A 27,976-nucleotide genomic window follows, 5' to 3' on the forward strand; every position below is an offset into this window, starting at 1 on the left:
TCTTTGCACAGGTCACAAATTGTCATGTTTCCCCCTGAAATTTGCTTTCAAATTGAGCATATTTAATCTAGTCTTCATTACAGGGGTTGCCTGATCCAGATCCATTTCTCTGATATAAGGCTGTGGGCCATTTCCTTCCAAAAGTCTAAATTTAACCCGCATAATACTGGGTCAGGGCCTGTACATCGGCCCGGCGGCCGAAGTACCTGGACTCCTGGGGAAGTGGGAAACCCAAAGGGACCAAGACTCGGGGCCGTGACACTTGGTCCCAGCCACTGGCCCCGAGCTCACCAAAACACGGTTATGTCACCCATGTCCCTCTAGGCTACCGTGACACAGGATCACAACTCCGGCCTCGTGCAATGTCCCTGTGGGAAAATACACGGGACAGCAATACCTGTCTTGCTGCAAGGTGCTTGGCTGCCTGGAAACCTGCGTCACAGGGTTCCGGTGCCATCCCCAAGCATCAACCTCAGTGGGCCAAAACACAGACATCCCACCAGTTCTGCGTGGTTGCCAGCCTAGCATTGGTGCCGGAACCTGCTGCTAGTAGGGCAAAGGCTTGATGCTGTGACAATGGATCACACCTCCAGGGGGCTGAACCACAGGGGCATGGCTCCTTCCCTAACTCTGGTGCTATACACCCGTCCTAAGAGAGTGTCGAAGGGAGCCCTTTCCTACAACCTTTCTGAGAAGCCCTCCTTTACTTCATCTTAGAAGAAGTGACAATGCCGGAAGCCAAAGAGGAGGAAGGAGAATGTATATGTTTCATCTTCCCAATCCTCTCCCCAGGCACAAGTAGAAGATTCGTAGTCTGGGAAATCCAAACAATGATGCTTCCACAAGTGTTCCAACAAGAAGAACAACACTGGGGAACGCTGTCACAAGGGAGAGAAGTCACACTTACAGGGGAGTAGAAGACTCCAGACACAAGGATCGGGTTAAGGCACAGAGGAAGGGAGAAAAGGGTGACGGGGTCAAGGAGATGTACCCAACACATGGGGAACAAGTCAATCGACCCCAGGACTCCTAGGGAGAGGGAAAAACAGTGGACATTACATGAACACTGACACTAGGAACACGCCTTTTACCACTGCCCACAGTCACCAAGAAGGAGACGCTGGTACTGGGGACTGGAGCCTACCTGAAAGACCTAGAGAGACCAAATCCTCTTAGGTCACACCCATCGTCAGCAGTAGTGCAAACGGAATAGAACCTCTAATTCCATTGGGGCGCGACGAACACGCCACCAGAACCTGAAAGCCTGTTAACGTAGGTCCAATAGCCCCTTTCACCTGCCAGGCACTCGGGAAATGAGCCAGGGGAATAAGTACAGGAGCAGTGATGGCTCTCTTCCTCTCCTTCAAACCTGCCACAACCTACTCTCGGCACACGGGGATGATTGCTAACTATCATGCTAGTAAGAGTACAGAAAGTGTGGATCTACAGTTGGTTTAACAAAATAAAACAGGATGTGAAGTCCATCCTCTCGTGATCCAATACCTTGCCTAACAACCAGCATTCACTTCCTGCAAGAAAATGAAAAGGTTGTTTAAGAACGCAATGGTATGGCTTTCCTCAATGCACCCGAAACATGAGTTGAAGAGGCTTTGACAGGTAAAGGGGCAGGGTTCCTCACCTTTTTACCACCTGTTGCTTTACTGTTCAATAGCCATCCACCTTCCGCGCTGAAACATATTCCTTACCTAAAGGACGAGGGTTTGCATTTGCATAGGGACAACTCAGTTTTATTTCCATTTAATTTCAGTTGTTTGTCATCCCTTCCCTAACACTGGCAAGTACTTGGTTTAAAGTTTTGGAGGCATCATCAATGTCCTTTATGGAGAAGGAAAATTGTGTATCTTTCGCGCGCGCGCGGGTGCATACACACACACACACACACACACACACACACACACACACACACACACACACACACATATATATATATATATATATATATATATATATATATATATATATATATATATATATATATATATAGTTTTAATTTTACTTCATGTCTCTGTAGTATATACTTTTGATAGACTAATTGTATGGATACAAAATAACATTGGGCATATAGTACACTTCCCTGGGATTAATATGATGAATGAATAGGAGTTTCCAATTTGTACACAATAGTTTCTGTCAACCAAGTATAATCTTTTAGATACTAAAAAAGATTGGTCTTCAATATCGATGGACCGTACATCAATAAGTAGCAGTTCGTGCACAACTGTATAAAACAGGATTTATTCTCAGCCAAATTTTCCAGATCTATTAGAACAGAGTATATAACTGTCTCTGCAGAATATAAATTTCTGTATGTTAACTGGTCATGTGGCAATCCATTGATTCTTTCTAAGTGGCTAACTAGTTCTTCAAGAATTACATATATAAAACTTTTGAAATAAAAGATAGAAGCAGTACAAATAGAACCACTTTCTCTGATTTGGGAAACACACTAGTCTTGTAAATATGCTATGCTGCCTTTGTAGGAGGTAACTAATGACCCAGAACTGCCTGCAGATTTCAACTCTTTTACACATATGCTGTAAAGCTAGTAGGATGGCCGCAATTTAGTGTAATCGATGATAATTAATGGATCATAAGGTAAAATCGAAACTGTAACTAGCAAACTCTGTACAAAACCAGTAAATGGCATATTCTTTACAGATTTTCATCTGTCCCCATACACCTGACAACACTGGGATTATCAATCAATTCTTCTTCGCCCAAGGGGTTAACTACTGCACTGTACCCTAATTGTTCAGTGGCTACTTTCTCTTGGTAAGGGTAGATTAGACGCTTTAGCTATGGCAAGCAGCTCTTATAGGAGAAGGACACTCCAAAATCAAACCATTGTTCTCTAGTCTTGGTTATTGCCATAGCCTCTGTACCATGGTCTTCCAATGTCTTGGGTTAGAGATCTCTTGCTTGAGGGTACACTCGGGCACACAATTCTATCTAATTTCTCTTCCTCTGATTTTGTTCAAGTTTTTATAGTCGATTTAAGAAATATTTATTTAAACGTTGTTACTGTTCGTAAGATACAATTTATTTTTCCTTGTTTCCTTTCCTCACTGGGTTATTTTCCCTGTTGGAGCCCCTAGGCTTTTAGCATTCTGCTTTTCCAACTAAGGTTGTAGCCTAGCAAGTAATAATGATAATGATAATAATAACTGGTGATCAAAACCGAAGACAGATCAAAACGCTCCCCAATGACAGAAAAGAAAATGATAAACACAGATTACTGAAACTTAATAAACCGTTGGGTTTATGTTCAATATTTTTCAAGACAAATCAGTGGAGCTTGGTAAATTTACTACGTTTACGTTGTCACGTCGATAAAAATTAATGATTGGTCACCACTCAGTCCAACTAATCATCATTATATTAAAGCTACCTACGCGCCTAAGTTAATATACACAACTATTCCCCATATTCCCAGTATCTTATAGATAGCCTAACTGTTAGGTCTCACGGTCTAATATCACTCCCCCAGTAGTGCCAGTACACTTCCTTGTAATAACGTAAACGTAGTTAGGAAGTAGGAGACTACTAATATGTTGGTGAATAATTTTGAATTAATATCAAAGCATTTAACTCCCTGATTTCGGGTAGTTTGTAGCGCTACGGCCAAGCCTCCTACTTTGCTTATCATCGCTCCGACTTATCTTTTATAGAATAAAAACGTTTGGAAATGGTCTACGGATCTTAAATATGTTGTGTAAGGGGGGGGGGGGGGTCCGGGGGGGCACAGCCCCCCTGGGTAAGGACACGGCTTCTAGCATAGGTTAGGTGGGTTTTTTAAGTTAGCTTCTCCCGCCAAAATCGTTTTTAGAACGACGGCCACAGTTCAGAATATTCCCGTTTTCTACGGGATCTGGCCGTCACCCTACAAAGGCTCCCTGATTTCAATTCCCAAACCAACTCGTGTCCGCCGATCTACAAACTAGTCAAAAGGGTTAACATACAAAATGACAATGGAAGCCTTTGTATATCAGACTTCCCTTTTCACTTTTACGGGTTTATTTCTCGCCCTCCGTCAGAGGCCATTTCCTTACGCATTCATTAAAAATGGACAACTGACCAAAACTTCCCCCCCTAACTTAACCTACAAGCCGTGTCCTTACCTAATGAGGTGGCTATAGCCCCCCTGCGACCCCCTTTATTCTAAGTTAGACATAATAATATATACAGGTGGCCACTATCATACATACACCCTTGACAACGAAACCATTTGGAATAATACATAGTGCATTTGTTATCAGCAACAAATTGCAAATGTACAGAAATTTAACAATTGCGGGCATGTGATTGAGCTAACGTTATTTATTTCATTGGTGAATTGTGCATCCCAAGTGGTGCACTGTAAGCATTACTCCAAGTGTCCTCAGCCTTTGCTCCAGTAGCCTTTTTAAGCTTCAACTATAGCCTCTCCATTTCTGCTTCCATTCTTAATTGCATAACCATTTAACTTTTACTTGATATTGCAAATGTGAAATCTTCCCCCTGTTTGCACGTAGGAGTTGAAACACCTGCCCAGATTTATGGCCAAAATTCATAATTGTTCCATAACTGAAATACAAACCCCGCTATTTAATGTGGGTATTACTTTCGGCGTAGCTGAAATGACGAGCCATTAGAATTTTAACCAGGGTTTACTACCCAATCGCTAGTTAGCGGTGGGTAGGGAGGGGTAGCTTGCTACCCCTCCCCCCTCACACACCTGTGAGAGCTCACTTTGCTTTTGGCTCGGGTAATGACCGGACGTGTCCGTTCCTACCCTCGCCTATATTGACAGCCATTAATCTTTTTTTGCTTTTTCTTCTTGACGGAGTGTTTGGAAGTTGGTCTCTATTATGCGGAAGTGTCCCGGATTACCTGTTCGCCCTTGCGGGACTTATATGTCGGCGGTGGACACAGACCCTCACACCTTGTGTCCTTTATGTAGGGGCCAACGGTGTGAAAGAAATAAAGTGTGTGGTGAGTGTAGGGAGTGGTCTACCTCCCAGTGGGAGAGGTTTACCCGGCCCTGGAAGAAGAAGACCAAAAGGGATATTTCTCCTTCAGGGATTTCCTTGAAGAGAGAAAATCTCAAGGGCTCTTCTTCCGTAGCCCAAACCTCCTCCGAAGCTCCCACTCAATCGGTCTCTCCCGAGAGGCCGTCGAGTGGTAGCGTAGGCCGCAGTTCTGTTAACCGATCTCGGGGTTTGGGAGAGGGAGTTGCCTCCCATAGCGAGGCAGCTCCTCCTCCTCCCCTGGGGGAGGTTTTTAATTTTGATAATAATGTGTCTAACAATGATTTATTACAGCTTTGGGCTTCCTTGGGGCTTCAGGGCATCGTCCTCCAAGGAAGCCCTGTTTGACATGATCAGGTTGGGAGCAGCTGTCAAATAGTCGCCGGCGGTAGCAGAGGTTGATCCTCTGTCTATTGTCGACGTTGTTGTGGCAGATGCTTCTGACGAGTTAGGTCAAACCCCTGCTGCGGTTGTTGATGTAGCGGAAGGCTTAGTTTCCCCCTCCAAACATCCTTCGAGGGAGGAGCTAAGTCCAACGGTCTCTCCTGCAGGTGTTTCTCCCCCTCGGGGGATTGCACTAACAGAGATTCCTCTTCGGAGGACTGCCGATGGTCTGTATGCTGCCAGAGGTCGTATCAGACGTAAAGCTCGCCCTCCTCTTCCCCGTAGAGGCCTTCCTTCACCCCACAAGGGTGTTAGGAGGCGCCTCTTCGGGTCTTCATCTTCGCAGTTCCCCGCAGAGGATCCTCCACACTGTGCTCCGACCATTCCTGCTGCATCCCTGGACCTCTCCGCTGATCGTTCGCGATCTCCTTCTCCTGCCAGACCTGCTGACCTGCTGACCTGCCGTCACCGTTCCTGGCCGCAGATGCGCTGTGGGCGCCCACGCATCCCGTTTTTAAATGGGCACCGGTCCCTTCGGGGCAAAAGGGGCTTTCTCACAATGTGAGTAAGTCCCTTAAGCGCCAGGTATCCGCTGTGCGCCAATGTTCTCCTGCGCGCAAGCGCTCTCCTGCTGCACTCGAGTTCTCCTGTTCCTGAGACAACGCACTAGCGATCACCTGCTCGCCAGCCCTCATCTGCGCGCCCTCATCCTTCTGCGCACCACGCACGCCCACGATCTCCTGCGCACCCACGATCTCCCGCTCGCCAGCGCTCTTCTCCTACGCGCCAGCGTTCGCCTTCGCCCCAGCGTTCTCCTGCACGCCCACGATCTTCGAATCTGGGCACAGGATGGAAGATTCCTTCTTCTTCTCGCCAGCGATCTCCTGTGCTACACCTAACACCGACGATCCATCAGACCCCGCCTGCCCGCCAGCCTTCTACTACGGACCGACGCGCACAGTCTCCATCGCACGCACCTGCGCGCCCACGCGCTAAGGGTATTTCCCCTACGCATGCGCGCCCAACACTTTCGCCTTCTAGAGCTCGTCGGGACCCTGCGCGTTCACGCTCGCATGAGCAATTGTCTCCGCCCGCGCGAACGCTTATTCAACCTACTGCGCACATTCCAGAACGCGCCACTGATCGCCTGCACGCCCACGCGGTCCATCTTATGCGCACCATCGCTCGCCAACGTGCCCAGTCGCCGGCGCGCCATCGCTCGCCTGCGCACCAACGCGCCCTCTCGCCTGTGCGCCATCGCTCGTATCTACTCCTAAGGATTGCCTGGTCCCTTTCCTTCCAGAGGGAGTCACTGACAATGCTACTCTCAGTAAGCAGCCATGGTTCGGGTCCATTGTCAGAGCTGTCATGCAGGCTTTTAAACCTGCCATCGCTGAAATGGGCCTTAAATCAATGGCAGCTTCGACCCTCCTGAAGAGAAAGCGAGGAGTAGACTTCGTGGTGACTTCTCCTAGGGCCAAGCTGGCTCCTCGCAAGTCCTTGAGGAAGGCTCCCCCCCCCAGACCTTCTCTTCCTCCCCTGTGGACAAAGATTTCCTGTCCTCAGGGGATTCCACCGAGGTAAGGCGTTCTCCCATCGCACCAATGGGAGAAACCCCACCCCCTGTAGGAGAGTCGTCCCGGGTAGGTGCGGAGAAGAGTCCCCTGCCATCGCTGCTAGAGTCCTATATCCCTCCCAGGAGGGAACCGAAGGACTCAAAGACCATCCCAAAGTCGTCCTCAAGGATTCGTCCAGAGCCAACCAAACCCACAGAGAACGTCCACTAGTCCCCCCAAGAAGAGCCTTTGGGGACAGGAGACTTTGCTACCAGTCCTTCAGGAGGGGAGCCACAGGAGTCAGAACATGCTTTCTGGCAGGTTCTAACCCTGATGAGGAATCTCAACGGGTTCCTAGATCCTGAGATTCCCCCTTGAGAGGGCAAGTACACGGTCCTGGACCGAGTCTTTAGCACCCAGAAACCTTCTAAGGCCAGTGCGATTTTTCCCTGGTCCCAAGGGGTGAAGAGTGCCAGGAACAAGGTTGAGGGCCAGCTCTCCGAGCTCGCTTCCTCCAGCCGTTCCAGTGCCGGCAACAAACTCCTCCCGCCTCCTTGAGTCCATTGGAGGAGGTACTTCGAGATCATGGGGGAGTCTTGCTTAGCTCTTCCCTTGCACCACTCTGTGGAAGAGCTTACCAGGGGAGTCCCTCTAGAGAGGCTCTCCAGCCGGCAAGTATCCTTCTCGGCGACGGAGATCCTTAGTCAGGAGAAGGTCGCGAAGTGTGCCATGCAGGCTACTTCGTGGCTAGACGTCTGGCTAGGGTCTCTCGGCATCCTGATACGTTCCGAGGATCTGTCCAAGGAAAGTACCAGGAAGGCCTTGGAGACCTTCCTACTTTCGGGCACGTGCACCATCGAGTTTCTGGCCCATCAAGTCTCGAACTTATGGGCCAATTCCATTCTGAAATGACGTGATGCCGTGGCCGAGAGGTTCCACCGAAGGTCCCTGTGTCGAAGTCAGTAGGCTCAGACATTCTTCCCTCTTGGGAAAGAATCGGTTTGAGCCGAAAGACGTGGAACAGGCAGCTGAGTGGTGGAGGAAGTTCAACCAGGACTCTCTCCTACATAGGGCTCTTACATCTAAGTCCTATAAACCTCCAGCACCTCAACAACCTCGCCCATCTAAGATGACGAAACTGGCAGTGGCAGCAAAGACAACGGTGTCGAAGTCTTTTCCTGTCAAAGACAAGAAAGGCAAGAAGTCCTCCAGGGGAGGGAAAAATCCTAGAGGGAGTGGCCGAGGCCGCATACGCTAGGATTGGCAATCCCCCTGCATGTCAACCAGTGGGGGGATGCCTACAAAGTTGCGCAATCAGGGTGCAGCAACTCGGGGCCGATTCCTGGACGATTTCCGTAATCAGTTAGGGATATCGTGTCCCGTTCACAACATCTCTACTTCCCTGACAGCGGATCCAGTGTCGTTGAGCTCCTTTGCCATGGGATCGGCAAGGGGCCAAGCCCTACGGGCAGAAGTCGAGACCATGTTAAAGAAGGACGCTCTCCAGGAGGTCGTCGACGGCTCCCCAGGCTTCTTCAGTTGACTCTTTCTTGTAAAGAAGGCGTCTGGAGGCTGGAGACAGTCATCGACCTCTCGGCTCTGAACAGGTTTGTCAAACAAACCCCGTTCAGCATGGAGACGGCAGACACAGTCAGACTTGCAGTGAGACCACAAGACTTCATGTGTACACTGGACCTGAAGGATACGTACAGTACTTCCAGATCCCAGTCCATCCGTCTTCAAGGAAGTAATTAAGATTCAGCCTAGACAACAAGATCTACCAGTTCAAGGTGCTGTGTTTCGGTCCTCAGGTTTTCACCATAGTGTTCACCCTGATTTCATCATGGGCACACAGGATCGGCATCCGTCTCCTCCGTTATCTGGACGACTGGCTGATCCTAGCAGACTCGGAGTCGACCCTTCTTCGACACCGAGACAAACTTTTGGGACTTTGCCAAGATCTAGGGATCATGGTAAATCTCGAGAAGTCTTCTCTGCTTCCGACTCAATGACTGGTACAGTATACTTAGGCATGATCTTGGACACCAATCTCCTCAAAGCCTTGCCATCAGGCAACAGGATAGCAAGGCTGAGGAGGGTCGCAGATCCTTTCCTCAGACGAGAAGAACTCATAGCCCAATTGTGGTTATGTCTCCTCGGTCACCTTTCATCCCTCGCCCGTCTAGTTCCGAATGGTCGCCTCAGGATGAGATCTCTACAATGGCGACTCAAGTCTCGGTGGAATCAGGGACACGATTCCTCAGACGTCATGGTCCCTATGGGCCCTTCGAACCGGACGGATCTGCAGTGGTGGGTGACAGACGAGAACCTACGGAAGGGAGTGGATCTTCTTGTCCTCCCCCCGGATTTGATGCTGTTCTCGGACGCCTCAAAGAAAGGGTGGAGGGCCTACGTTCTGAACCACAGGTCCTCAGGCCTGTGGTCAGAATCAGAAAAGTGCCTCCACATAAACATGCTAGAAATGAAGGCCGTCTTCCTGGCCCTTGAACAGTTCCAACAATTACTGGCGGGCAACTCCGTGGTGGTGATGAGCGACAACACCACAGTAGTGGCTTACATCAACAAGCAGGGATGTACTTTTTCAGGGCAGCTATCCCATCTCTCAGTAGAGATACTGAGATGGACCGAAGCCCACTCGATTCCACTATCAGCTCCCTTCATTCCAGGCAAGAGGAATGTGCTCGCCAACAGTCTGAGCAGGGCATCCCTGATAGTGAGTACCGAGTGGTCTTTGGATCGTCTAGTAGCCAACAAAGTCCTGACTTTGTGGGGTTCCCCGACTGTGGATCTGTTCGCGACAGCATTGAATTTCAAGCTTCCGCTGTACTTCTCCCCAGTCCCGGACCCCAAGGCACTCTGGCAAGATGCCTTCCAACAACGGTGGGACAACATCGACGTGTACGCCTTTCCCCCGTTCTGTCTGATGAGAAGGGTACTCAACAAGACCAGAATATCGGTCAACCTTTCAATGACCCTGATAGCTCTTCTATGGCATCATGCAGAGTGGTTTCCGGACATTCTGCAGCTACTAACGGAACTCCCGAGAGATCTCCCTTCACGACGCGAGCTACTCAAACAACCACACGCCAACCTCTTTCACAAGGCCGTGGTCTCGCTTCGGCTTCATGCCTGGAGACTATCCAGCACCTCCTCACAGAGAGAGGCTTTTCGCAGCAAGTTGCGGAAAGGATGTCTGGACACCTGCGAAAGTCATCCGCAGGAGTCTACCAGGCAAAGTGGAGAGTTTTCTGTGGTTGGTGTCGTGGAAGGGGTATCTCTCCACTCGATGCCACTATTCCAGCAATAGCGGAGTTCCTTGTGTATTTGCGGGAAGAAATGCGCCTTTCAGTCTCGGTAGTGAAAGGCTATCGCTCAGCCTTAAGTCTTGCCTTCTGACTCAAAGGAATGGACATTTCCTCTTCGCTAGAACTTTCCCTACTTATACGAAGTTATGAACTTACCTGCCCTCAGTCGGAAGTGAGACCTCCTCCATGGAATGTGGTTCGAGTTCTCAGGTCTCTTAAGAGGCCTCCCTTCGAACCATTACGCCAGGCTTCAGATCGCCACCTGACTTGGAAGACGATGTTCCTACTTGCTCTGGCTTCGGCCAAGCGAGTCGGTGAACTTCATGGTCTCTCCTATGACATCGCCCATTCAATGGGATTGGGGAGAGGTAACGTTCAAATTTGTCCCTGAGTTTGTTGCCAAGACTCAGAATCCCGGAGTGCCGGACCCTCGGTTCGACTCTTTCCGGATCTCGAGTCTCCGTTCTGTAACAGATGACCCAGACCATCTCCTACTATACCCAGTAAGGAGTCTGAGGCTCCATCTTAAGAGAACAGCTACAGTTCGTCCCCAGGTGCAAGCATTGTTTGTTAGCACCGGGAGGACTAAGAGTAGGGTCACTAAGAATACTATCTCAGCCTGGATTCGCAAGGTTATCCATCACTCCCTGAATCCCGACCCTTTTCCGTCACGTCGCCCTAGAGCACATGATGTCAGGGGCGTAGCTACGTCCTTGGCCTTCAAGAAGAACTACTCAGTGACGCAGATTTTACAAGCAGGGGTATGGAAGCGTCAGACGACCTTCACAGCCCACTACCTGCAAGACGTGACCCACAGGAGGCTCGATACGTTCTCTATCGGCCCTGTGGTGGCTGCACAACAGCTGGTTTAATCCTCAGGCTCCTTAATGGACAAGTAGCAGAGGGTTGAGGGCATTGTTACTCGGTTTTAGTCTGCATGAATGAAAAGGTATGCCTGGCCCTTATTCTTTTCTTCATTCTCCCCTCTCTTGGGGAAAGCAACATCCTGGGTTCTCTGCACAGCTGACCTCAAACCACTGCAGGTAAACCATGTTCCCTTGTGTTCCTAGTATTAAGTTAATACTGTCACGGCCCCATACCCTGACAAGGTGGTATTGGGAGAGTCCTAGCCTTAAAGTTCCATCTAAAGGACTTCAGGTCAACTTCCTAGGACGAGTCACACTTACTTCCTTCACACACAAGCTTATGTAGGCCGCGGCCTTTGCAGAGCAAAGCGCTAGCGAGTTGTAGGGGCTCCTTATCATTGAGTGCTGACACACTCAGATACTGAGTCCCCGGGCAAAAGCCAAAAGCCAGTAATGGCAGGGACTTACCACCCTACCTAAGGGTTAAGTCACCCATATTAGATAGCGTGGTTTTTATTTCAGTTACGGAACAAATGACCAATTCGTTAGGTAATTTGTATTTTTCCTAACTATACAAACCTTATCTATTTAATCAAACTTGCCCACCAGCCCTGTACCCCGGAAAATCCTACCTCTAAGCAAAGTAAGCTCTCACAGGTGTGTGTGAGGGGGGAGGGGTAGCAAGCTACCCCTTCCTACCCCCCGCTAACTAGCGATGGGGTAGTAAACCCTGGTTAAAATTCTAATGGCTCGTCATTTCAGCTACGCCGAAAGTAATACCCATATTAAATAGCTAAGGTTTGTATAGTTAGGAAAAATACAAATTACTTAACAAATTTGTCATATTCACACCAGTACCTGACGTGATGAACAGCCCCTCCTGTAACTTGACTTTACTATTATTACTTGCTAAGGTACAACCCTAGTTGGAAAAGCAGTATGCTATAAGTCTGAAACATGTTAGCCTTGCATTTACATGGATTGCAGAATGTGAGTTTAAGCTGTATAATGGAATTGTGGGGTATCCCAGCTGACTTGCATCTCTTCAGATAAGATTGAAACTGAAACCAAACACCTTTAACCTTTTATTTATAACTTAACCTTAACTTTTGCTTGCATATCCTTTATGCCAGGGTCTTACTTGGTTGTGAGGCTTTTCCTCCTTGATCTTTCCTAATTTTATCTAAAATGCCATAAGCCATACAAAGCAGGGATGCTTTGTACTGTATTACCAAACCAAACCCAGTGTTGTACATTAGGCCTTACCTGATCAAGGTAAGCAGCCACCAATCTTCCTCACCTTCAAGTTCTGGTGGAGGGGAGTTCCATTCGACTCTCCACCTCCAGATATGTTGCTGTTCACAGATACATCAGAGGAGGGGTAGGGTGCACTCTTGAGGAACAAAACTGACTCAAGTCTGTGGTCTGAGGACAGGAAGGGCCTGCATATCAATCTGTTGGGGATGCAAATGGCGTTTCTAGCTCTGCAGTCTATCCGTTAGAGTTTGATAGGGGACACGGTAGTGTTTATGAGTGGCAACACTACCATAGTATCTTACATAAACAAGCGGGGAGGGACTACAGTATGTCCTAACTTCATTGCGACTTGGCAAAGTAGGCACACATTTGGGCATTAGACAATGCAGTAGAGTTCTCTGCAAGATACTGTACATTCTAATTAAGAGGAATGTACAATACTGGCGGACAGTCTTAGTCGCCAGGTGCAGGTCGTAGGAATAGAGTGGTCCCTGCATCCATGCATGGCAGAAGGGCCTCTTGCCTGTTGGGGTTCCTCGTCAATAGACTTGTTCGCAATTCGACTGAACAAGAAACATCCAGTGTTTTGCCCATCAGTCCCAGATGCGTCTGCCATGGGACAACCTGGACGCATACGCTTTTCTCCACTTCTGCCAGGTACTCGGAATACTCAATAAGATGTTGACTTTGAATGTTATGTTTAACCTGGTGGCTGACAAGTGGCCACAAGCTGGTTAGTTTCTGGACTTGCTGATGCTCCTAGTCGAATACGGTTGGAACTACCCCAATGGCCTAATCTCCTGTGTTAGCCGCACATACAGAGGCTTCACAACAATGTACAGTCACCTCCCTGTCTCTTCATGGGTGGAGACTACAGCATCCTTGAGCGAAATTTTTTTCGTAAGGTACTGCGTAAGAGATGTCTGGATACCTCCATAGATCCTTTGCAGCTGTCTACCATCTTCTGCAATTGGTGTGGTAAACAGGTTTTTTTTCCAACACAAATACAAACAAGTATTCTTTACATAGGAGATCGATGATAGCGCAAGCTGGAACACAGCTATAAAAACTTTTCATGAGGTGTCAATAATCGGTCCAGTTGTTAACAGTGGGTAGCGAGGAAGCACCACCTCCTCTGCTCACTCACAGCAACCCCACTTTGATTTCAACCGTGTTTGAGAACGGACGTTCTCTTTCATGCTCCAGAACTTTAATTTGTTTTACTTTTTGCAAGTGTGAGCTGTTTTAGAATCTTGTAAATTGTTTGATTGTGGTGAGGAATGTTGTTGTAAGTCTGAAATAAAAAACAATTTGTTCCGTAACTGACATACAAACCACGCTATTTAATAGGGGTTATTACTTTCGGCGTAGCTGAAATGACGAGCCATTAGAATTTTAACGAGGGTTTACTACCCCACCGCTAGTTAGCGGGGGATAGGGAGGGTAGCTGGCTGCCCCCCCACCCCTCCCCCTCACACACACCTGTGCTTGAGCCCACTTTGCTCTTGGCTCGGGTGGTAGTCGGACGTGTCCGCTCTCACCCTCGCCTCTATGACAGCCATTAATGCCTTTTTGCTTTCTCTCCTACAGGTGTGTTTGTGAAGTTGGCCTCTGCTATCATGCGCAAGTGTCCTGGGTTACCCGACCGCCCTTGTGGTACTTTTATGTCGGCAGTCGAGACGTACCCTCACACCCTTTGTCCTTATTGTAGGGGCCAACGGTGTGATAGAACTAATAAGTTTGGTGAGTGTAGGGTCTACCTCCCAGTGGGAGAGGTTTTCTCGGCGACGGAAGAAGTCCAAGCAGGATATTTCTCCTTCAAAGGTTTCTTTGAAAAGAGAAAATTCCAAGGACTCTTCTTCCGTTGCCCAAACCTCCTCCGAAGATCCCGCTCGATCGGTTTCTTCCGAGAGACTGTTGTGTGGTAGCGTAGGCATTAGTTCTGTTTCCCGACCTCGGGGTTCGGGAGATGGCGTTGCCTCCCCTAGCGAGGCAGCTTCACCTTCTTCCCCGGGGGAGGAATTAAATATTAATGTGAGTTCTAATGATTTATTCCTGCTTTGGTCTTCCTTGGGGCTCGAAGGTTTGCCCTCCAAGGAAGCCTTGTTTGACATGATCCGGTTGGGTGCCGCTGTCAAGCAATCTCCAACTTTGGCAGAGGTTGATCCTCTGTCTATTGTCGACGTTGTGGTGGCAGAGGCTTCCGATGTGGTACCTTCGACCTCTGCAACTGCTCAACCTGCTGTAGCTGAAGGCTTAGTTTCTCCCTCTGCTCAACCTTCGAGCAAGTCTCTCCTACCGGTGATTCTCCTCCCCGGGGGAGTTCACTCACAGAGACTCCTCTTCGGAGGACTGCTGACGGTCAGCTCGCGGACCCAACGGCCCCCAGAGTGCGCATACGGTGTAAAGCTCACCTTCCTCTTCGCCGGAGAGGGCTTCCTTCACCTCACAAGGGTGTGAGGAGGCGCCTCTTCGGTCCAACGTCATCGTTGCAGTCCGCTGCAGAGGAGTCTCGTCATCGTTTTCCGACTGTTCCTGCTACAACCCTGGACCTGTCTGCGGATCGTTCGCGATCCCCTTCGGTGGAAGGTCGTCCTTACAAAGGACACGCCGACTTTCCACCCTTCAGACCTGCAGACCTGCCGTCGCCATTCCTGGCTGCTGATGTGCTGTGGGCGCCTACCAATCCTGCTTTTGTGAAACAGGCAAAAGTCCCTTCGGGGCAACAAGGGCGTATATGCAAATTGGCGCATACGTCCTTTACGCGCCAGCGCTCACCTGCGCACCAGCGCGCACCTGCTGCCAACGATTCTGATAAAGCGCGCCAGCGCTCACCTGTGCGCCAGCGCTCACTGTTGGCAAATGTTCCTGCTAAAGCGCGCCAGCGCTCACCTGTGCGCCAGCGCTCCCCTGATCGCCAGCGAGCCACTGCGTGCCTTCAACCTTCAGCGCACCATGCATGCCATCGTTCTCCTTCACGCCAGCGCTCACCAACGAGCCAGTGCTCTCTTGCGCGCCAGCGCTCTCCGCGCCAACGATCTCCTGGCCGCCCATGATCTTCCGATCTGGGCGCAGTAGGGAAGTTGAAGGCTTCCCCTACTCGTCAGCGTTCGCCAACGTGACGTCGATCTTCACCTGCGTGCCATCCCTCGCCAGTACACATTCGCGAGCAGTCACCCACATGCGCCCACGAGGATGTGCCCTGTGCGCCCTCGAGGATGTGCCCTGCGCGCCCGCGAGGATATGCCCTGCGCGCCCACGAGGTTTTGCCCTGCGCGCCCACGTCCATCTCCCCAGCCTAATGTGTGCACACATGTGCGCCCTTGCGCAAGACATGTCTCTCCTGTGCGCTCGCCCAACAGTATCATCGCCTGTACAGGCTCTTCATCCTGATCCCGCGCCCGTGCGCGCGCTAACATTCACCCTCGCGCACGCGAGCGTGCAATCTACCTTCTGCGCACCCTCTGGCGTCTCTGGCACGCGCTCCTACACGCCATCGCGCGCCTGCGTGCACCTTCGCCTGCGCGCACCCTCGCCATTGCCCTCGCGCGCGCACCCTCGCTATTGCCCTCGCGCGCGCACGCGTACCAACATTCGCCCGCGCGACAACAGTCTCCCGCGCGCGACCCCGGGTATTCCCCATCGCGCGAGCACCAGCGCGATCGCCAATACCCTCCCACGCGCGAGGCTGCAGGACATCGCGCGGCAAGGTCGCCATCGCCACATTCCCCCCTCCCCCGCAAGCGTAGAACAGCACACTCGCCGGCAGGGGGGAAGGTTCCAGAAAGGTCTAGGGACATTCCTTCTCCATCTTTTTCTTTTCAGGCGAACCCCCTTTGGAAACTCCTCCCAGGGATCAGTTTATCCCTTTCCCTCCAGAGGGAGTGTCTGACAGCGCAGCCGTCAGCCAGCAGCCTTGGTTTCGGGCACTGATTAGAGCGGTTGTGCAGGCGTTTAAGCTTGTTCTCTCTGAGCTGGGCCACAAATCCTTGGCAGCATCTACTCCACTGAAGAGGAGGACAAAGCTGTCTCCTCGTAAGTCTTTGAGGCAGGCCTCCTCACTCCCCCAGACTTTTTCTCCCTCCCTTTCGGATGAAGACTTCCCGTCCTCAGGGGAGTCGCGTGAGGTGAGGCGTTCCCCCATCGCACCAATGAGGGAAACCCCACCTCGCGCTGGAAAGTCTTCTCGGGTAGGGGTGGAGAAGAGCCTACCCCCGTCGTTGTTGGTGTCTTGCATCCCTCCCAGTAGGGAGTCAAAGGACTCCAAGACAGTACCAAAGTCTTCATCAAGACTTAAACCGGAGCCAGCCAGTCACTCGGAGAACGTCCGTGAGTTCCCCCAAGAAGAGCCTTTGTGGACAGGAGACTTCGCTGCTAGTCCTTCAGGAGGAGAGCTGCAGGAGTCAGAACATGAGTTCTGGCAGGTTCTGACCCTTATGAGGACTCTCAATGGGTTTGCTGACCCAGAGATTCCTCCTCGAGAGGGCAAAGACATGTTCTTGGACCGAGTATTTGGGACTCAAAAACCCTCGAAGGCCAGTGCAGCTTTGCCCTGGTCTCAAGGGGTTAAGAGTGCCAGGGACAAGATCGAAGTCCAGCTCTCCGAGCTTGCCTCCTCCAGTCAAACCAGCGCCGGCAACAAGCTCCTCCCACCTCCTCGTGTACAGTAGAGGAGGTACTTCGAGATCGTAGAGGAGCCTTTTTGGCTCTTCCCCTTCACCATTTGTTGGAAGAGCTTACCAGGGGAGTCCCTCTTGAGAGACTCTCCAACCGCCAGGTCTCATTCTTGGCGACTGAGATCCTTAGCCAGGAGAAGGTGGCGAAGTGTGCCATGCAGGCCACTTCGTGGCTGGATATCTGGCTAGGGACCTTAGGTATCCTGATACATTCGGAGGATTTATCCAAAGAACGTACCAGGAAAGCTATGGAGACCTTTTTACTCTCAGGCACTCACACGATCGAGTTTCTGGCCCACCAAGTCTCGAACTTGTGGGCTAACACCATCTTGAAACGTCGGGATGCGGTGTCTGAGAGGTTCCATCAAAAGGTCCCCAACACCGAGATTAGCAGGCTCAGACATTCTTCCGTGATGGGAACGAACCTGTTTGAGCCTAGGGACGTGGAGCAGGCCGCTGAGAGGTGGAGGAAGTCCCACCAAGACTCCCTCCTACATAGGGCTTTGACATCTAAGCCCTATAAACCTCCAGCACCCCAGCAACCACGCCCTACCAAGACCACGAAACCGGCAGCGGCAGCGAAGACGGTGGTGTCTGAGCCCTTTCCTGTCAAGGATAAGAAAGGCAAGAAGTCCTCCAGGGGAGGGAAGAATCATAAAGGGAGCGGCCTAGGCCGCAAACGCTAGGATTGGCAGTCCCCCTGCATGTCCACCAGTGGGGATATGCCTACAAAGTTACGCAGACAGGCGGCAGCAACTCTGGGCCGATTCCTGGACGATTTCCGTAATCAGTCAGGGATATCGCATCCCGTTCACAACATCTCTACCTCCCCTGTCGACGAATCCAGTGTCGTTGAGCTGCCTTGCTATGGGATCAGCAAGGGGGCAAGCCCTTCAGGCAGAAGTCCAGACCATGTTGGAGAAGGACGCTCTCCAAGAGGTCCTCGACGGGTCTCCAGGCTTCTTCAGTCGACTCTTTCTTGTAAAGAAGGCGTCTGGAGGCTGGAGACCAGTCATCGACCTCTCAGCTATGAACAAGTTTGTCAAGCAAACTCTGTTCAGCATGGAGACCGCAGACACGGTCAGACTTGCAGTGAGACCGCAAGACTTCATGTGTACACTGGATCTGCCAAATCTCAGTCCATCCGTCTTCAAGGATGTACCTAAGATTCAGCCTAGACAACAAGGTTTACCAGTTCAAGGCACTGTGTTTCGGTCTCTCCACAGCACCACAGGTTTTCACCAGAGTGTTCACCCTAATATCGTCGTGGGCACACAGGATCGGCATCCGTCTCCTATGTTATCTGGACGACTGGCTGATCCTAGCAGACTCGGAGTCATCCTTTCTTCAACACCGATACAAACTTCTGGGACTTTGCCAGGATCTGGGGATCATGGTAAATCTCGAGAAGTCCTCTCTGCTTCCCACTCAAAGACTGGTATACCTAGGCATGATCATAGACACCAATCTCCACAAAGCCATCCCATCAGATGACAGGATAGCAAGGCTGAGGAAGGTCGCAAGCCCTTTCCTCAGACGAGAAGAACTTCCAGCCCAATCGTGGTTACGTCTCCTCGGTCACCTCTCATCTTTGGCTCGTCTGCTTCCCAACAGTCGCCTCAGGATGAGATCCCTCCAATGGCGACTCAAGTCGAGGTGGAATCAAGGTTACGATTCCCCGGACGGCATGATCCCTATGGGACCTGCGGAACGGACGGACCTCCAGTGGTGGGTGTCAGACGAGAACCCACGAAGAGGAGTGGATCTTCTCGTCCTCCCCCCGGATTTGATGCTGTTTTCGGACGCCTCAAAGAAAGGGTGGGGGCCCCAAGGTTCTGCACCAGAGGACCTCAGGCCTGTGGTCAGAAGCAGAAAAGTGCCTCCATATAAATCTTCTAGAGATGAAGGCCGTCTTCCTGGCCCTTCAACAGTTCCAACAATACCTGGCGGGTCACTCTGTGGTGGTGATGAGCGACAACACCACAGTAGTGGCTTACATCAACAAGCAAGGAGGTACCTTTTCGAAGCAGCTATCCCATCTCGCAGTAGAGATATTGAGATGGACCGAAGTCCACTCGATTCCACTATCGGCACGTTTCATTCCAGGCAAGAGGAATGTGCTCGCCGACAATCTGAGCAGAGTGTCTCAGATAGTGAGTACCGAGTGGTCTTTGGATCATCTAGTAGCCAACAAAGTCCTGACTGTGGGGTTCCCCGACTGTGGATCTATTCGCGACAGCGTTGAACTTCAAGCTTCCGCTGTACTACTCCCTAGTCCCAGATCCCAAGGCACTCTGGCAAGATGCCTTCCAACAACGGTGGGACAACATCGACGTGTACGCCTTTCCCCCGTTCTGTCTGATGAGGAGGGTACTCAACAAGACCAGAATATCGGTCAATCTTTCAATGACCCTCATAGCTCTGCTATGGCATCACGCGGAATGGTTTCCTGACCTTCTGCAACTCCTAACGGAACTTCCGAGAGAACTCCCTCAGCGACACGAGCTACTCAGACAACCACATGCCAACATCTTCCACAAAGCCGTAGCTTCGCTACGACTTCACAGCTGTAGACTATCCAGCATCTCGCTGAGAGAGGATTTTTGCAACTAGTTGCGATTAGGATGTCTGGACATCTGCGAAAGTCATCCGCATCTGTCTACCAGGCAAAGTGGAAAGTTTCTGTGGTGGGTGTCGTGGAAGAGGTATCTCTCCACTCGATGCCATTATTCCAGCAATAGCGGAGTTCCTCGTGTATTTGCGGGAAGAAATGCGCCTTTCAGTCTCAGCGGTGAAAGGCTATCGCTCAGCCTTGAGTGTAGCCTTCAGGCTCAAAGGAATGGACATTTCTTCCTTGCTGGAACTTTCCCTACTCATAAGAAGTTATGAACTTACCTGCCCTCAGTCGGAAGTGAGACCTCCTCCATGGAACGTGGTTCGAGTTCTCAGGTCTCTTAAGAGACCTCCCTATGAACCATTACGCCAGGCTTCAGATCGCCACCTAACTTGGAAGACGGTGTTCCTACTAGCTTTGGCCTCGGCCAAGCGAGTCAGTGAACTTCATGGTCTCTCATATGACATCGCCCATTCAAAGGGATGGGGGGAGGTAACGTTCAAATTCGTCCCTGAGTTTATTGCTAAGACTCAAAATCCGGGGGTTCCGGACCCTCGGTTCGACTCCTTCCAGATTTCGAGTCTTCGTTCTGTAACAGATGATCTAGACCATCTCCTACTGTGCCCAGTAAGGAGTCTGAGGCTATATCTCAAAAGAACAGGTGCAGTCCATCCCCAGATGCAGGCATTGTTTGTGAGCACTGGGAGGACTAAGAGGAGGGTCACCAAGAACACCATCTCGGCATGGATTCGTAGGGTGACTCATCTGTCCCTGAATCCAGACCCTCCTCCGTCACGTCGCCCTAGAGCACATGATGTCAGGGGCGTAGCTACGTTCCTGGCCTTCAAGAAAAATTTCTCAGTGGCGCAGGTTCTTCAGGCTGGGGAGTGGAAGCATCAGACGACCTTCACAGCTCACTACCTGCAAGATGTGACCCACAGGAGGCTCGATACGTTTTCTATCGGCCCTGTGGTGGCTGCACAACAGCTGGTTCAAAACCTCAGGCTCCTTAGTGAACAAGTAGCAGAAGGTTGAGGGCATTGTTTCCCGGTCTTAGTCTGCATGAATGAAAAGGTTTGTCTGGCCCTTATTCTTTTCTTAATCTTCCCCTCTCTTGGGGAAAGCAGCATCCTGGGTTCTCTGCACAGCTGACCTCAAACCACTGCAGGTAAACCATGTTTCCTTGTGTTCCTAGTATTAAGCTAATACTGTCACGGCCCCATACCCTGACGTGGTGGTATTGGGAGAGTCCTAGCCTAAAGTTTCCATCTAAAGGACTACAGGTCAACTTCCTAGGATGAGTCACACTTTATTATACCTTCACACACGGCTTACGTAGGCCGCAGTCCTTGCGTAGCAAGGTTCTAGCGAGGTGGAGGGACTCCTTATTGTTGGCAAAGCCAAAAGCCAGTACTGGCCGGAACTTTCCACCCTTCCTAATGGGTGAGTCACCCCTATTAAATAGCATGGTTTGTATGTCAGTTACGGAACAAATGACAAATTCGTAGATAATTTGTATTTTTCCTAACTATACAAACCTTAGCTATTTAATCAAACTTGCCCGCCAGCCCTATCCCCCTTGAAGTCCTACCCCTAAGCAAAGTGAGCTCAAGCACAGGTGTGTGTGAGGGGGGGGTGTAGCAAGCTAACCCCCCCTCCCCACTAACTAGCAGTGGGGTAGTAAACCCTCGTTAAAATTCTAATGGCTTGTCCTTTCAGCTACACCGACAGTAATAACCCCTATTAAATAGCTAAGGTTTGTATAGTTAGGAAAAATACAAATTATCTACGAATTTGTCATTTTCAGAACAAATTAAACAGGGCAAATGAGCTACTAATATTTATTATTGAAATAAGCAAGGAATGAAAAAATTTAAAAATAGATTATTATTTCTATACAAACCATTTTTTTTCAATTAATGTACATTGTTGATATCATGTAAGGTGCGTTTCTCCTCTTGGAGCCTCTGTCCCATTAATAACCAAATTTGGAATTTATCTCCAAAAGGAAAAAATCTGTTCAGTATCGGCAGTGAAGGGCTATTGGTCAGCCTTGGGCCAGATCTTTAGACTGAAAGGAGTTAATGTTTCCTCTCCACCAGAGCTTTCTATGCTCATATGGAGTTTTGAACAGACCTGTCCTCTGTTAGAGGTGAGACCACCACCCTGGAACATTGTCAAATTACCACTTTCTCTGGAGAGGTCACTTCATGAACCGTTGAGGTTTACTTCGAATAGGAACCTCACCCACAAAACGGTCTTCTTGCTTGCCCTAGCCTTCGCTAAACAGATTAGGGAGCTGTATGGTCTTTCATGTAATGTCTCTATACTGGGGATGGAGGCATGTCTCGTCTTTCATCCTGGAGTTTATTGCCAAAACCCTGAATTCATCAGTTACTGAGTCTAGGTTTTTGTCGTTTCAGATTGTAAGCCTTAAAGAGGTACAATAAACTACGATCCTGATCAGTTGCTTTATTGTAATGTGAGGGTGTTGAGGTACTACCTCAAACGTACGCACGCAATCCAACCACGCTTGCAAGCACCCTTTTGTCAGTGCAGGGAGAGTAATGAAGAAGGTGACCAAAAATACAATCTCTTCTTGGTTATGTGAGGTCATTGAATGTACCATTTCGTTATCCTCAACTTTCTCCCCAGGAAGAGCTTGGATTGGAGCACACAATATCAGAGGAGTTAGCACAACACTGCCATTTAAAATGAATCTTTCTTTGTTGCAGGTTCTACAGGCTGGGTGTGGAAATGTCATACAATGTTTATTGCCCATTACCTGCAGGATATCAACCCACAGGTCTTTAGACACCTTTTCCCCAGGGCCTGTCATAGGTGCATATTAGGTGGTATACTATAGCTACTTTGGCTCCTCTCACAGGACTATTAGCATCAGATCAAGGACGAAGGTTATGTGTTGGTCTGAAATGAAAATAAATAATCGGTGGCCTTTTCTTTTCCTTTCAATCTTCCCCTCTCTTGGGGCACAGCATCAAAAACTCTAAGCTGAAACCAATTTGACTTTAGGTAAGCCCCCCTCAGCCTGCAGCTGTTCTATAATGTAGTAAAGAAGCATCATTCCCCACACTCATTACAAGGGGAAGTGTGTAGTAACCAGGCAAATCCATTACTGTACTATACATATGCCTCATGGTGTGAACCAAGGAAGGATGGAACCAGGCAAACTCATTATTATACATATGCCTCAGTGATACAACACAGACTTTCTGCTCAGTGTCCTTTATTGCACGAGCAGTGGTCCTACTGGTATTGTCATACCACTGGTGCACAAGGTGTAAGGAACCAGAACTCTTAGTACCTACATGGTCCGAGTTTATGAATTCCGAGATTAGTTTTCCAGCTAGTTGGAGCAGGAACTTCCTCCCACCTAAGGGCAAGCCTCCTATGTAAAAGATAAAGGTTTGTATTTGTACCAGATCAAATAAGGAATTTGGAGAAAATTTTTATTTTCCTAACTATATCAACCTGAGCCCTTTACTCATACTTTTCAACCATCACCAACCCCATAGAAAGTCTCAGCTGCAATCAAAGTGACTACTAAGTGAGCAAGCAAGGGGGCGTGGGGCTTCCCTGCTCCCAGTCAGTAACTACCAACCACCTGTTTACACCTCATTATGAAATTTTAACTGCAGTATATTCCATCTTTGAGGTTATCTCTCCTATATAAAGGACTCGGGTTTGTATAGCTAGGAAAAATACGAATTATCCTCAAATTCGTAAAATTAAAATTGATTTGTATTTTTCTTAACTAAACACTCCTGAGTCCTTTAAGTTTCACTTCCATCCTCAACAACCCTGCAAGCCCTAGGTGAGAGTCAAAGTGGCATCTCAATGTGGTGGTGAGTGGGCAAGGCTTCTCCACCTACAACTAGTAACTATTAACACACCTCATTAAAATTTTAACAGCAGAGTTCCACCCAAGCTGAAAGCCCACCCCTATTAAAGGACACAGGTTTGTATAGTTGGGAAAATACAAATTACTTTTAAAATATGTAATATTTGTGGGTATAGAAGCATGATTCCAGCAAAGTATGACTAGTGTGAAGCCCCTCAAGGCTATTGAAGGTTGTATTTGAATATATTAAGAGCAGGATTATCCTACTATTTAAAGACACTTGCCTCCTTTTATGTTGGTTTATTGGCTGAATGAATACAGAATACACTCAAATTTTATTTCTACACAAATAACCTGAACATAGGATGCACTTGCAAACCCTGTTCTCCTACACATAATCATCCTGAACTTTTTGTTTTATTATTTTTATTTGTGTCATTATTGATTTAAGAAAGAGATTAATTTAAAAGAACCAAATTCAATAATGTAATTTTATGGTGCCTTTTCAGTACTATACTTCTAATCAAGAGTAAAAATGTGGATATTTGGTTATGGATCTCTCACTTGGAAAGTTGATTTTCCTTATTGCCAGCGTGTTGTTGGGTATATCAAGGGATATTCAAGAAGGTTTTGGCAAGCTAGTATAGATCACCGAGGTGTACCTGGAAAAGTAAGTTAATTTCATAAATAATTTTTGTATTGAGTCAATGGTATGGTTAAGATATGTAATATTGGTTATGACAAGTACGGCCACTACTATAACTTCTTATTGATATGGTACAAGTGTGACTTTACTGTAAAAACTGTTTGTTCCGGCGTAAATACAAACTTTCCGTTATTTGTAGGGGTATACAGTACTTTCGGCGTAGCTGAAAGACGAACCATGATAATTTTAGTGAGGGATAACTACCCCATCCGCTAGTTAGCGGATAGGGGGTGGGGTAGACTGGTTGCCCCGCTCACTCACACCCTCAGCTGAGTAACCACTTTACTTTTTGGTTTGGTAGAGAACGGACATGCTGCCATTCTCACCCGTTCTGTCATATTTTTTTTCTCTTGTGTGTGTTTTCATTTATCTTATACATATATATGTGTGTATATATGTATAAATGGAAAAACACTTTTCTGTTGTTAGATACTTGTAACTTTAATTACTGTTGACAACGTATCCGGTTGTCTTCGCCATAAGGGAGTTGTCATTGTGTTGATACTACTCCCCTACCTTGCCGCCCTCCTCTGCGTTGGTGGTTGGCAGGTCCTCAACACTCCCGTGTGTCTGTTTCATTACTTGAGTTAATTTATAACAGTTCAGCTCCCTTTCGAGGAATTATCTTACAAGGAAGGTAACTTATTCCCAGAATAGTTCATGCTGTGAAGCGGAGCATGAATTGTAATTAATCACAACTTTTATTTTCTATTCTACAGATAGCAGCAACGTAGAACTCAAGGCCGATGGCTTGGGCGGCCGCTCTGTTCATTATCCCGCGCTTCATGTGGTAGCTTGTGAGCTGCCCACGTAACGGGGTAGCACTCGTTGTCAACCTTTAACTTGAACAAGTCTTGTTGATGGGAAGCAGTTTGCTGCCAGGAGGTTCGCCTCCAGGGGCTGGAAAACCTTCCCTTATGAGGGAGTGTTAACCTTCCCCGTAGTTGGGCTGTCCCCCCTTCCGAGAGAGAGCTTCTCCACTTCAGCTGTTCAGCAACTTTCCACTTTTTGAGAAGAATTGTAGACAGCTCGACGAGTTTTGCTTCTGCTATCTCGTCGCTGAAGACTGTGCCTCTTCCCCTTGATCTGGGGAATAGCAAGTCTAAGGCTTGTTCCTCCTTCGAGGGGAACTTCTCTCTCTCTCGTTCGCGAGAGAGATTGTTACGCCTATGCTTTTTTCACTGAGTTGGGAGAAAGCTTGTCTTAGGCGATGTCCTCCTTCGGGAGAACTTCTCTCCCGTTCCGAGAGGGAGACTGTTACGCCTATGCTTTTTTCCCAAAGAGCTGGGAGAAAGTGTGTCTTAGGCGATGTCCCCCTTCGGGAGGACTTCTCTCTCATTTGCGAGAGAAAGATTATTACGCCTACGCCTTTTTCCCATAGGGCTGGGAGAAAGCTTGTCTTAGGTGATCTTCTTCTGGAGAACTTTCTTCTCGTTCGCGAAAGATAACTTGTAGGAGTTTGCTGATCTACCAGGGGCGGTGGCAGAGCTTTCTCTGAAGCAGGTTTCCTCTCTGGGGGAACGAGTCTCTCGTTCTCGAGAGAAAACGGCCTCTGGGCATTGGTTGCCCCCCCCCTTACGCTTATGGTTCTCCTCCAAGGGTGGAGCGAGAGCCTTATCATAAGCGACGTTCTCCTTGAGGAGAACAAACCTCCTTTGCGGAGGAGTTATCTTTAGATTTTTTAACCTGCTGGTTCTCCTTGACCCTTCGGGGTCTCGTGACGATCACCCTTTGGGCTGGCGTGATCGTGAGCCTTTGGGCTCTCGTCATGTTGATCTTGTGGTTCTCATGACAGTAGGAGTCCTACAGGGCTCCGTCGCGCTGATCCTTCGGGCTCACGCAACTCGAAACTTTCGGGTTTCAGTTACGTTGAACCTTCAGGCTCTCGTAACGATGGTAACGTTGAGCCTTTGGGACCTCGTTGTAGTGGTTTGCGGACTGTGGCCAGAGGTAGCACCCGAACTGCCTAGTGTCCGAATGCTGACCACAACCCGACGTTCACTACACAAAAAATATACAACAGTGGAATACCCAAAAACCTGAGTAACAGTTCAACAGACCTGAGTACTGGGCACCACCCCTTGATTTATACTGGGCAAGGGGACCCAGCTAGAACCTGACTTACCCGTTTGCTTCTCCTCCCTTTTGCTTGCTGATCATAAGTACAAGTATAAGAACATTAGGTGAAAGGAAATATTGTTTAATTAATTACGGGACACAGTGTGGGAGGAAAGAATTATGATAAGTTACGGTACTTAAGAGATCTTAAAAACAGTGGCATATTGGTGTAGGAACAGGAATGATATGCAGTGTTCATAAAACAAGAAAATAAAATTTATTTGTACAAAACTGTTAGGGTTATGTTAGCATGGACCCATCAATCCAAATAGAAAATTAAAGACAAAATTAGCATTCCTTAACGTCAAACTTCAGCAACAGAGTAACAGTGATCAACAAACAGGAAATTTTCTTCCCCCAGGTGGGACACTCATAAGTGTTCCTATACAGGCCAAGTCTAAACCAAGGCACACCTAATCGTGTATCTATTTGGGCAAGTACCAGTATGCCATCTATAAAGAACATATAACGGTGAAAAATACAGTACCACAATTTTCCCTAAATCAATACTGTTCTCATCAATCTCCCGTCCACCATTGGGATGCAAAGTCACTTAAACAGTCCTAATTTCTGAAAAGTACAGCCGCATACTATGTCGTACAGGTCTGTGCGGGCCCACCATTACAATGACTCGAAAAGTTTGTCAACAGCACATTTGAAATCTCTCAATCTTGGAAGGGGTTTTGAATAAGTCTGAATTCATACTAAACTCAAAAGTCACCCTCTTCCTAACATCGGAATTCACTTCTTGGGCCTCTGACCAGATATGCCATTTTCATAGCTCCTGTTAACTATTTAATGTTCATGACACACTCTCATATAGCAACACAGTAGCTTACTTCTAGTTACAAGGTATGGATATAGAACAGCATCACAGACTAGTACAGACTGATAACAGGAAATATTCTAAATTTGCTCTCCCTTACACTCCCTACTGAGTGTAGGTTCTGCTGCCAATACCTGGAAAGGAACAATAACACATTAAGACATTTTTGGAAAAAGGGGGGCTTGAGGGATACAAAAGAAAAAAATAAAATAAAATATATTTCATACAGACACAAACCACTAAAGTTTTCTCAGTCACAAACCCTTATATATTCTCATGACAGTAGGAGTCCTACAGGGCTCCGTCGCGCTGATCCTTCGGGCTCACGCAACTCGAAACTTTCGGGTTTCAGTTACGTTGAACCTTCAGGCTCTCGTAACGATGGTAACGTTAGCCTTTGGGACCTCGTGTCATCAGTCACGCTGACCTTTCGGGGTCTCGTAACTTTAGTTATGCTGAACCCTTGGGCGTGATCGTGAGCCTTTGGGCTCTCGTCATGTTGATCTTGTGGTTCTCATGACAGTAGGAGTCCTACAGGGCTCCGTCGCGCTGATCCTTCGGGCTCACGCAACTCGAAACTTTCGGGTTTCAGTTACGTTGAACCTTCAGGCTCTCGTAACGATGGTAACGTTGAGCCTTTGGGACCTCGTGTCATCAGTCACGCTGACCTTTCGGGGTCTCGTAACTTTAGTTATGCTGAACCCTTGGGCTCTCGTAACTTTAGTCACTCTGACACTTTGGTGTTTTGTGTCAGGGAA

The 27,976-nt window shown here is 48.6% G+C and overlaps 1 protein-coding gene across 8 annotated transcripts in view; it reads left to right on the forward strand.

The window, feature by feature from the left end:
- The first annotated feature begins 2,503 nt into the window (after positions 1-2,503).
- LOC137656146 (putative glutathione-specific gamma-glutamylcyclotransferase 2) overlaps positions 2,504-27,976 on the forward strand; it is a 127,969-nt gene continuing 102,496 nt past the window's right edge. For 2 of the 8 annotated variants that reach the window (XM_068390364.1, XM_068390323.1), the window contains exons 1-2: positions 3,193-3,319; positions 24,078-24,238. In XM_068390364.1, coding sequence (XP_068246465.1) covers positions 24,104-24,238 — 135 coding nt within the window. In that variant the 5' untranslated portion in view covers positions 3,193-3,319; positions 24,078-24,103. Of the gene's footprint in view, positions 2,617-2,686; positions 2,794-3,192; positions 3,422-3,453; positions 3,576-24,077; positions 24,239-27,976 lie in introns of those variants that run through there. The other 6 variants (XM_068390355.1, XM_068390338.1, XM_068390344.1 and 3 more) reach the window with 6 other exon arrangements.

This window comes from Palaemon carinicauda, chromosome 1 (genome assembly GCF_036898095.1).
Source record: "Palaemon carinicauda isolate YSFRI2023 chromosome 1, ASM3689809v2, whole genome shotgun sequence".
In the NCBI taxonomy this organism is placed as follows: Eukaryota; Metazoa; Arthropoda; class Malacostraca; order Decapoda; family Palaemonidae; genus Palaemon; species Palaemon carinicauda.